This window comes from Tenebrio molitor, chromosome 9, assembly GCF_963966145.1.
Source record: "Tenebrio molitor chromosome 9, icTenMoli1.1, whole genome shotgun sequence".
NCBI classification, from domain to species: Eukaryota; Metazoa; Arthropoda; class Insecta; order Coleoptera; family Tenebrionidae; genus Tenebrio; species Tenebrio molitor.
The window spans coordinates 17,545,608-17,557,258 of record NC_091054.1 but is presented as its reverse complement, the minus strand read 5'-3'; the positions used below and the strand labels follow the sequence as shown (position 1 = coordinate 17,557,258).

Sequence of the window (11,651 nt, the reverse complement as noted above, 5' to 3'; positions counted from 1 at the left end):
AGCGATAATGTAATTTCAGATATTGTTGAGCCAAATATACCTGACACTACAGCAAATATAAAACAAAAGTCTCTACATGGGAGATATTTTAAAGAACTAGAACAACCAGAAATTAATATTCAAGCTTCTCATGCATGGCTTAAAAAATCAAATATTCATCCTGAGACTAAGGGTTTTATATTTGCAATACAAGATCGTGTTATAAATACAAGAAATTATAAAAAACACATATGCGGTTTACAATCGATTATTGATAAATGTAGGATTTGCGGAACTGAAGGGGAAACCATTGAACACATCATTTCTTCTTGCACCGTTTTGGCTCAAAGCGAATATAAAAAACGTCATGATATATTCGCAAAAATTATACACATGAATTTAGCAGTTAAATTCAACTTATTAAAGGATACACAACCACATTATATTGATAAACCAGAAAGTTGTTTGGAAAATGACAATTACAAATTATATTTTGATCGAACAATTTTAACTGGCATTCATATTAAGCATAACAGACCAGACATTATTATTTTAAATAAACAACAAAAGCAAGCATATCTTTTAGATATAGCTGTTCCAAATTCACACAATATAACACAGACATATAATACAAAAATTAATAAATATTTAGAGTTCTCCGTTGCTATGAGAAATTTTTGGTGTTTAGAAAAAATTTCAATTTTACCACTTGTAATTTCAGCAACGGAAATAGTACCGCAATCTCTTTTTAAAAATTTAAAAATTCTAGATTTAGATAACACATTGGTAGTTGAAATTCAAAAAGGTAAATTAAATAAATAAAAAAAAATATAAAAATTTGCTACAAAGTCTAGGACTGGTTTACAAATCTATGAGGGGCATGATGACCAACTCAATAGACCGGGACCAATGGCTTAACGTGACTTCCGAATCACGAGACAGAATATAGCCTTTTTTTTAAATTTTTTAATTTCGCCCTGGGTCGGAATCGAACCCGCGACCCTCGCGTCCCTGAGCCGAAACGGACTCCCTTAGGCTATATTCTGCCTATGTCACATCGTGAGGAAGTTCCTTAACATTGACACAGAACATAATACACAACAAAGTCAAAATGCGAAGCGAGACGCCGGTAATTATGTTGATAAGCACTGCACAATTACTTGATAGTAATATCCGTAATAGTGTATGTACTCCGGCAAAATTGCCGTGCCGCCGGGTGGAGGTGGGATAGTAAATTTTTTTTTTGGGATACGATTTTAGCGTTATAAAAATGTACCGTGCTGCACTGCTAAAACAAACTTTAAACCTTAGTTCTCTGTTGATGCAAATAATATAAATTCAGTGAAATAAGAGTAAATAGAGATTGCAGATTGGTTAAATAAATTTCTTCATAAAGTAGTATTCAAGAAGGATTCCCATTTTTTAATTGTTTGTTGCAAAATTATTTCGGATTTAGCATAATTATATTTACTGGTTGGAGGACTGGTAGGACAAATATAATAAAAAATTAAATATGCAAGAAACTGGAATAAGTAATTAAATTTTTATTTTTATTATAATTGCTTTCAAAACATATATTTTTGTTTTAAGAATCTGCTCAAATCATTATACTGACTGGACCAATGTAAATTATTATTATTATTTTGAAAATTACAGATTTAGATGACAAACGCCGAAATAGGATAATTTTGATAACCTAGGGCACATGTGACAATGATAAATTCAGCAGTGCAATTTCATCTTTTTGTGAAGGTCTCGGGAGCTACCGGGTGACTTTTTATGATTGAAATATGTGAACTGATACAACAATTTCAGGCACTTTAAATTGTCTATAAATAAAACAATATAACAATTTATTAACTGTTTAGGTAACATTATTACATTTTTAAAAAACTGAAGCATTTGCCTGCATACAATAAGAAAATCCTTATCCAGACAATTTGCAGCACTTAAAAAGATGAAAACCATTTACGTTTTCATTTTAATCATGAGCATTCTTTTTACTGATGCTACATAAACAACAATAAAATTATGATACTATTGGAAAAAGAATTCAAATTGCTTTAAAATCATATATCACTTGACCACACTTCACAGTGTACTTTCTCCAGTAATGTCAGGTAAAACTAAAAAATGTTGATATCCCTATCAAGAAACTTTAAATAATGCTTTCATCCTGCAAAAGAGCTGGACCGGGAGATGACGTTGGGCCGCTGAGTTCTTCACTATTATGTGTCCCTTTCGATGTCAAAATTAACCTGTTTCAAAATTTCCTACGAATCTGTAATTTTCAAAATAATCCAGGTGGACACTTTTCCTTGGGCCACAACGTATATTAATAATTACCGTCTAGAGTAATTATTATTATTTTTAATATTGTTTTATTTCTCCGTGACATGTTTACACCGAAAAACTCTCCGAATCAAGGACGCTGTTGTCCTCTTACAAAATAATTGACGTTTGTTCTTTTTACCAATATATAAATTGTTGGTTACTTCTCAAGAAATATTTCATTTCACAGTGACAGCAGTTCTGAAACAGATTCTGAACTTTGATTTAAATAAATGAATATTGTCATGAAGGAAAATAATTTTAACGTCAGTAGTGTTCTGTTTCATTTATCATCAGTGGTGTTAGTGTTGTTTATTATTAATTATTGTTGGAAAAGAAGAAAGTTGTGTTATAATGCTGCAAAGATAAAAGGGCCTTTTGCTTTACCATTTTTGAAGCATTCATCTATTCACCAAAGGTCCAGATGGTAAAACAATTTGAGAGTATTAGAAAATATATACTTAAGTAACTTTTCTTGTAAGAATTTTATCTCAGAACAATGGAAGTGGCCGAGAAATATGGACCAATTGGAAAAATGTGGCTGGGTCCCTATTTATTCATTATAGTTTCCGATTCAGATGTTGTAGAATATGTTTTGAAGCATTGTCTTGCCAAAGGGTCGTTGTTCAGATTTCTTGAGCAACCATTTGGTAATGGAATATTAACTGCACCAAGTATGTAATTTATTACTGATACAAGGTATTTCACGAGTGATAATGAGCCCGGCGGAATTAAAAATGGAACCCACAACACATTTCCAAAGTTAACGTAGCGATTGTTTTAAAATGAAATTATGAATCTATGATGGCTTTGCTTCCAATAATTTTATTTGTCACAAATACGACAATTAAAATTCGAACGATGAGAAAACCGACATGATGTATGTAATGAAAATGCTTTTGCCGTTGCGCGTTTATGCAGACAATAAACATTTTCCCAAAAACTCTTCATTTTCTCACAATTTTATTTAACCAAGTGAATGACGTTTATGTCAAAATTCACGCAACTGCACAGCTAACTAACTATGTTTTATGTTTTTTAAATCAAAGATAAAATATCCACGTTAACTTTGGAAATGTATTGTGGGTTGCATTTTCAATTCCGTCGGGTTTATTATCACTCCTAAGCTGCCCTGCATAAATTCGAGTTCCGGCGAAACAATAAAAAAAATTCTATAATGAAGGAGGAAGAGCGACTGAACCTACGTAAACGTCGCTATTCGGCTATGCCGCCTACATAAACGAGGAGGTCTTCAGAGTCCTTCCTCGCTCCAAAAAAAAAAAAGTTAAAATTTGATAAGGCCAGGAGAAGAACCATGCACAAAAAATGAGCGCGATCACAATTCTAGGTCGCTAAATTCATGAATTACTGGAAACGCGCGGCTTACAACAAAACTGCAATTCTAAATTAAATGAATTAAATGCATACGATTAAAAAAAATCACTTGAATATTTCTATTAGGGGTAAAAGTACTATATTCAAGAGGGATTCCCATTTTTAAATTCTTTGTTGCAAAATTATTCCGTATTTAGCATAATTATACAGGGTTATCTCAATCCCTATTACATAATCATAATGCACATAAAACATAGATAACTTTTATCGTCAGCCTAATGAATGTCAAATTTTGACAGAAATCAGAAAAGTGCCTCTCTCAAGAAAATACAGAGCGATTATTTAAAAAATAAATCGAGTTTGCTTTGGAGCCTATGCTATAGCATGGGTTGCCATAGGTAACACGCCGACTCGATTTATTTTTTAATTGATCGCACCGTAGGATTTAATAACAATAATAAGCAATTAAAATCACAAAACTAATGGTTAAGTAGGATCATGTCGGTTCTATCATCGTTCGAAAACATATTCAAATACTAAAAACATGAGCGAAGAATCCAATGACAGATGCAGGGTGGTCCAACACTTACCATTTTTGCGATTACACATTTGATAATTGTCCCACAAATTCTGAAACTCGGTAGGCACAATTAATATTCAACTATGATTGAGCATGATCAACTTTTTTCAATTAAATTTGTGTGATGGAGCTAACTTTATAGTGTAGGGTGGTTTCGAATGTATTTATTTATTGTAAATGTACAAAGTGATTTCGAAAACACGGGTCGAGCTTCCACGGAGGTGTCGTCAGGGGGACCTGGTGATGCCTTCGAAGAAGAGGGTTCGGGATGTCAGGGTAAACGCAGTGTCCACTTGTCGGCTTGCTTTTGATTCGGAAAAGACCAGTGACCACAGATGGTGCTGCTGGAGGAGAGAGAGTTGTGTCACCGAAGCAAGCGCAACTGATGTTTCAAGGAAAAAAAGGAAACGGTACATTTTTCATTCCCCCCCGAAGGGGGGCGGGCTGCTGAGGCTTTCAGCCTTTTCAGCCACACTGACGGGAAGATTCGGGATGGGTACGGTGAGGATGGGTGCGGAAGGAAGGTGGTAGGTACTGAGAGGTTGATACTGACCCAGCATTCGCCTTATCTGTGATATGAGACATACCACGATGTGATGGTGTGGGGAAACCTCTGAAAAAAACCCACACCTGGTCAGGCGGCACCGGGGTTAGAACCCGGGACCTCCCGAATGTAAAGTGGCGCGCTAGGCGCTTGGCCACAGTACTCGGTTGATGTTTCAAGGGGATGCAATTTCTTTTATACCCTCGTCCGATGGCCTGAGGGCATGCAAAAGAGCGCGCGGAAACTTGACCAATGGGCGAGATCCTGGCTAAGAGCGAGAGCCGCACCGGGAAGATGGAGTGGCGCCCTCGAGAGCGTACTAGTGGAGCGTCACGGAACTACTCCCGGTCGCGAGGGTGTATTTGCGTTACAATAGCGATTTAATACCAAATTGGTCCAAATATTGAAAGTTTTTTTCCCTCTACTAGTTACAGAACTCGTCACCTTTTTGATTGATCCACTTCCGACTTTGAATTATAATTAGGTAATAGTGAAAATTGCGATCAAATATCAAGTTATAGAAAGCTGGAATCCAAGACCGTTTATGATAGAGCTGAATAGGACAGCTCGTAATGTGATGGCCCCCCAATAAATCTTTTTGACGCAGGGCTGTCGGCTTTCCCGAAACCATTTTTCAGGTCAGTACTGGTGAAATTCCAGTTTATTATAGAAACGATTCGCAGCAACTTTTCATCCGTAAAGGATTTTTCTTTAAATGAAAAATAGATATTTTAGAAAACTGAATATTGAATAATTTCAACTCCATTACGTAATTTATTAGAAAATTTCTTCGGAATGTTTGGAGGCGTAAAATAGTCGAGTTCGGCCCTGACAGGGTAAGTACCTGCAGTTTGCCGATGGGGTGTTGTAAATCTTACTTCTGGTTTGGTTTGTGATTAGGCAGTTAGTGTAACTACGTCATAAATTCCTGTTAGTTGTGTGGCATCTTCATTAATTGGAAATAATCGGCAATGTGATGCGTTTTAATTTTTTTTAATTTTTATATCTGTTTTCTCTATTAGTTTTAACCTATTTAGATTTAAAAAAAACGAATTTTGATTAATTTCACTTAATCACCTCCTGACGCGAAACCCAATTGATAATAAATAAAATAATCGGACAGGCTTATAGCTCCATATGCGTGCCTCTTCATAGCCAAGCGTCAAATTTTTTCGATAATTAGAAACCCCGTAATCGCAAAAAGTATTTAATTTGTAAATACCAAAACATAACATATGATTTGGAAAACGTATTTTGGATTGCATTTTTACCTGGTCAGGCTCGTCATCTTACGTGAATAATCCCGTATTTACTAGTTAGAGGACTAGTAGGACAAATATAATAAACAATTAAATATGCAAAAAATTTGAATAATTATTTAAATTTTTATTTTTATTTTTGTTTTAAGAATCTCCTTAAATCATTATACCGAGTGACCTAACGTAAATTATTCAGCCGCATTATTTTGAAAACTACACATTTGTATGACAAACGCCCAAGTAGGTCAATTTTGATATCCTAAGGAACACATGACAGTGGTAAATTCACCAGTGCAACGTCATTCATCTTTTTGGCAAGGTGGCCTCTGTCTCGCGAACTACAGGGTGACTTTTAATGATTAAAATTATTTTTGTTCAGTTGGCAACACATTTACGATTTTATCTTAGTACACTTGAATTGACAAATTCAACTATGACAGTTCAAAAGTCAAAATAAATCAAATTATGATTATTTATTTCTAGAATCCTAACTTAGAAAACGGATTGACAGACAACTCTTTGATAAATGACTAGGCATACCAATTATTTAGGAGTGCCAACTCACAAAATTTGTCTCAACGGTATTATGGAGAACAGGGAATGAATATCATATCAATATCATTTTAAAGTGATTTAAACTCTCTTTACAACAATACCAAAAATTTTGGGTTTTTCTCAATATGTTTAGAAAAATTGCCCAGGAAACTCTTCGACTTTCCTCCCTTATTTGATGTATTATTGGTTACCGTATTCCCTCGGATTATATTTTTGCGGAAAAATAGGAAAGAAAATAATAAGAAAAGAAAAGTTTAACGATCCTAAAGTCCATTCATTTTGTATTGAACTTTTCAAGGTCAAATAATTTAAATTTTGGCACTGTAATTATGTTTTGTAAATAGTGACATGCATATAATCAACATAATGTGATTTAGCAATGCTCAATTCAACGTTTACGGTGTTTACCTGCATGTCACTATTTACAAAACATAATTACAAAACCAAAAAATAAAATTATTTGACCTTGAAAAGTTCAATACAAAATGAATGGACTTTATGTTGTGTTTTGTTCATAATTTAGTTTAATTAGGTTCTACTAGAGGCGTACCTTTCGGAGGATTTCAAAATGGTATTAAAACGATTGAACACACTTCACTTAAATTTTATTTAACAAATAATCGAGTGTCGTGATGTTTGGTCCCAACAAACAGTATAAATAAATAAATAAATTTAATAAGTAATAAGTAACAGCAGACGTTGGTTGACATTTGACTCAATGAGATTTGACTCGAGTTCCGTGAATTGAGATGTGACTCATGGATAAATGACCGAACTGGATAAATACATAAATTATGAACCTGAACAGCATTAGAAGAGTTTGAGTTGGGAACTATGTGATCCGGTTTGGATTTGAAATGTCTCCCCCATTAAATTGAACCGTACGCGATATCCCCGGAAGCCCTCACTCAAAGCCTAGTCTGGTGATTGAAAATAGAAGGGAAGAAGGTACTAACAGACTTATACGGTACCTCTCTTCACGTGTCAGCTGGCTTAGTTTGGTCACTTGTGGTTTCACTTATGGGTGAAATCTGCAGTTTTCAAGATAATCCAAGTGGATACTTTTCCTTGGACCAACCTGTATATTAATTATTACCGTCTAGAGAAATTTTTATTATTATTATTTCTAATATTGTTTTATTTTTCCGTGGCATGTTTACACCGAAAAACACTCCTAATCAAGGACGCTGTTGTCCTCTAACAAAATACTTGATTCTTGTTCTTTTTACGAACATATATATATCGGTGGTTTCTTCTCAAAACATATTTCATTTCATAGTGACAGCAGACGTAAAACAGATTCTTTAATTTAAATAAATGAATATCGGCATGAAGGAAAAGAATTTTAACGTCAGTAGTGTTCTGTTTCATTTATCATCAGTGGTGTTAGTGTTGTTTATTATTAATTATTGTTGGAAAAGAAGAAAGTTGTACTATTATACTGCAAAGATAAAAGGGCCTTTTGCTTTACCATTTTTGGGAAGCATTCATCTATTCCTCAAAGGTCCAGATGGTAAAACAATGTGAGAGTATTAGAAAATATAAGTATACTTAAGTAACTTTTCTTGTAAGAATTTTATCCTAAAATAATGGAAGTGGCCGAGAAATATGGACCAATTGGAAAAACGTGGCTGGGTCCCTATTTATTCATTATAATTTCCGATTTAGATGCTGTAGAATATGTTATGAAGCATTCTCTTGCCAGGGGGTCGTTGTTCAAATTTCTTGAACCCGCATTTGGTAATGGAATACTAACTGCACCAAGTATGTAATTTATTAGTAATACAGGGTATTTCACGAGTGATAGTGAGCCAAGCGGAATTTAAAATGGAACTCACAACACGTTTCCAAAGTTAACGTGGCTATTTTCAATACCGTATTGTTTTTAAATGAAATTATGAATCCATTATAGCTTTGCTTCCAATAATTTTATTTGTCACAACTGATATTTATGAATATGTTAAAATACGACGATTAAAATTCGAACGATGAGAAAACAAATATGATCCTGATTTACGGCGAATGTAATAAAAATGCTTCGGCCGTTGCGCGTTTATGCAGACAATAAACATTTTCCCAAAAACTATTCGTTTTTTCACAGTTTCATTTAACCAAGCGAATGACTTTTTGTCAAAATTCACTAAACTGCACAGCTACCTATGTTTTATGTTTTTTAAATCAAAGATCAAATATCAACGTTAGCTTTGGAAATGTATTGTGAGTTGCATTTTCAATTCCGTCGGGTTTATTATCACTCCGGAAATGCCCTTTATAAATCCAATGCCTACTGTAAAAGAATTTGAAAATGAGTAAATGTAATTTACTTTATTATTTCATTCTTTAATGAAAAATCTAGATGTTAGGTACTTTTAAAATACCTTTTTATTTTATTAAATACTTTTTTTTTAAATAGTGCTTTTTAAATTAATGTAAAAATATGTAATTGCAAATTTTTTTATAGCCATTCAAACAATAAGTGTTTTATAGACGGTTAAAAACACTTGTTTTTCTAACACTAATGCCTTATCAGAAATTTTAATGATTTCAGAAGAAAATATAAGCCTACTTATTAAACTATTCGAGGCGCGTTAACACATAAAATGCGAAAATTGCTGTGTATTTTATGATCTTAAAGAATACGTAGCTGTTCACGATGTACTCGTATGTTATAGACGAAAGCGTATTTTAAAGGAAATAACAAGTGAGCTGAAATTCAATAAAAACTGTGTAAGATACAAGTGTTAGAAAAAAATATAAAAATAATTTCTGAACATTTGGATTTTAAGTAAACAGTTATACCTAATTGGTTGATCTATTTGAACTAATTTCAAAATTAGGTTGTATACAGGGTGTATCTGAAATACGTGTGTAACTTTTAACCAGTGGAAGAATTCCACAATTTATGATACTTTTCTCTATTACATTTCGCTGAATTCCTAAAAGTTGTCCCCTAATTTTACCAAATGAGTCGTTTTGTGTTATTAACTAGTCTCAATTTTTTTGAAACCACGAGAACTTTAATTTTAATTATTTAATTTTTTCTGCAACAATATAATTATTTTAACAGGGCTTCATTTCTATCACAAAAGAAAATTTCGCCCTTACCCACAGACGGGTATACACTTTGATGGCTAATTTATTCCAAATTTTAAATCAACGTAAAAACGTTATAGAGTAGTTTCATAAATTGACGAGTTCATCCACTGCTTAAAATCAACACACGTGTTTTAGATACACTCTGTATATATATACAGGTGTCCCAAAAATGGCGTACAAACTACTTACTACTTTATCGAGGATGTTTAAATGTACATGAAAAAAATATGGAAAAAATGTTTCCGACAAAAAAATGAATTATTTTTATTATTATTAACGGTAATACGTGTAAACAAAATATATTCGTACATCATTACCTTGCAATGTTACCGTAGTGGGCTTGAAATAATTTTTTCTATTTCCAAAGCTTCTAAATTCTCTATTATGCAGGATTAGATATTGGTAGTTAGTGATCTTGTACTTTGTGATAATAAGTACGATTAGAGGTAGCAATTTCATACATATATTTCAAAATAATTGACCTGTTAAGTGCTACTTTCAAAGACCGCTAAATCAGCAAATAAGTCCAATAGAATTTTTTTAACATTTTTCGGACGTTTACTGTAATCTCTTCTACACCGTAGTGCACCGTTAGTACGCCATTTTTGGGACAACTGTATACATACGAGTATATGTACATTTTAATATTTTCGTCAAAATGTTAATTCTGTTTCAGTTTCAACATGGAGAACCCATAGAAAAATAATTAATCAAACGTTTAATCAAACCATTTTGAATTCATATTTTGACATCTTTGTGGAACGTTCAAATGAATTTATTGCCAACTTAAAAAAGAACTACGTTAGTTGTGAAACAAACATCTTTACTCGATATTGCGAATATACATTTAAAGTTATTTGTGGTTAGTTAGCATTTTACAATTACCTACATTTCAAAATGTTTTGTTCTAAATTGTTATTATTGTAGATACATGTATGGGGGTAGATACGACCGATCTCAATCATCAAAATGAATATTTTTCGTGGGTTGCCGAGTAAATGAAATAAACCACAATTGTCCACAGAGTATTAACTTAATTGTTTTAGAGGTGCGTCTTACATAGCGAAACGTTACTTTAATCCAATATTACACAATAATCTTGTGTGGAGATTGTTGGGATATGAAAAGAGATTGGATAAGGTTTGTGCAATGGGTTATGCTTACGTCAGAAAAGCAAGTACAAATGACGTTTTAATAATTTATTTTTTAAATGAAGTAATTTTAGATTCTTGAAAGAAAAAAGTGTAATAAAGATGAAGTCGACGATAGTGGCAATAACAAAAATTATTTAAGTAACTTAATTAAAATTACTGAAGAAGAGAGTAAATGGACCGACGAAGAAATGATGGAAGAAATACATACGATGATTGCAGCAGGCAGCGACACAACGGCTCTCACATTAAGTTTTACCACAATAATGTTAGCCATGCACCAAGGTGTCCAAGAAAAACTTTACAAAGAGATATGCGACATCTTTGGAAATAGCGACAGAGATCCTACGTTGGATGATTTAACTAGAATGGATTATTTGGAACGTGTTATCAAAGAAACCATGAGATTATTTCCCATAGCACCTGTTCTGTTTAGACAGGTTCAGGAAGATATTAAAATAGGTAAGTTTGCGACGCCTTTAATTGATGAACTGTACGGAATGTATTGTAGGTGACGTTGTAATTCCCGAAGGTATCTATTCATTCCTTTACATTTTATACACAGGAATCCCATACATTGGCCAGATCCACTAAAATTTGATCCTGACAGATTTCTGCCAGAAGAAATTGAAAAAAGACCTCGTTATTCGTTTATGCCCTTTAGCATTCCTCCGAGAAATTGTATTGGTAAAATATTTTGCATTATAATTTTTCATGTTTTAAATGTTTTCATCTTTTCAGGGATGTCATTTGCCATGATGTCAATGAAAGTTTCTATATTAAATTTAATAAGAAATTTCCGAATTATTTCAACTCAACAC

General features: G+C 33.1%; 1 protein-coding gene across 1 annotated transcript; it reads left to right on the top strand.

Annotated features, from left to right (window-relative positions):
- Positions 1-7,872: 7,872 nt before the first annotated feature.
- On the top strand, positions 7,873-11,424 carry LOC138138628 (cytochrome P450 4C1-like). The gene is made up of 7 exons (XM_069058616.1): positions 7,873-8,096; positions 8,156-8,347; positions 10,356-10,541; positions 10,607-10,673; positions 10,726-10,852; positions 10,905-11,292; positions 11,342-11,424. The coding sequence occupies exons 1-7, from the start codon at positions 7,901-7,903 to the stop codon at positions 11,422-11,424; spliced, it is 1,239 nt and encodes a 412-aa protein (XP_068914717.1). The 5' UTR covers positions 7,873-7,900.
- Positions 11,425-11,651: the final 227 nt, after the last annotated feature.

Excerpts from the sequence above, each read along its gene's own strand:
- LOC138138628 (XM_069058616.1), top strand. The coding sequence starts at position 7,901 with ATGAATATCGGCATGAAGGAAAAGAATTTTAACGTCAGTAGTGTTCTG. Across the intron at positions 8,348-10,355 it reads TGGAATACTAACTGCACCAA|TTTCAACATGGAGAACCCAT; the intron begins GTATGTAATTTA and ends ATTCTGTTTCAG. Across the intron at positions 10,674-10,725 it reads TATTTTTCGTGGGTTGCCGA|AGGTGCGTCTTACATAGCGA; the intron begins GTAAATGAAATA and ends TAATTGTTTTAG.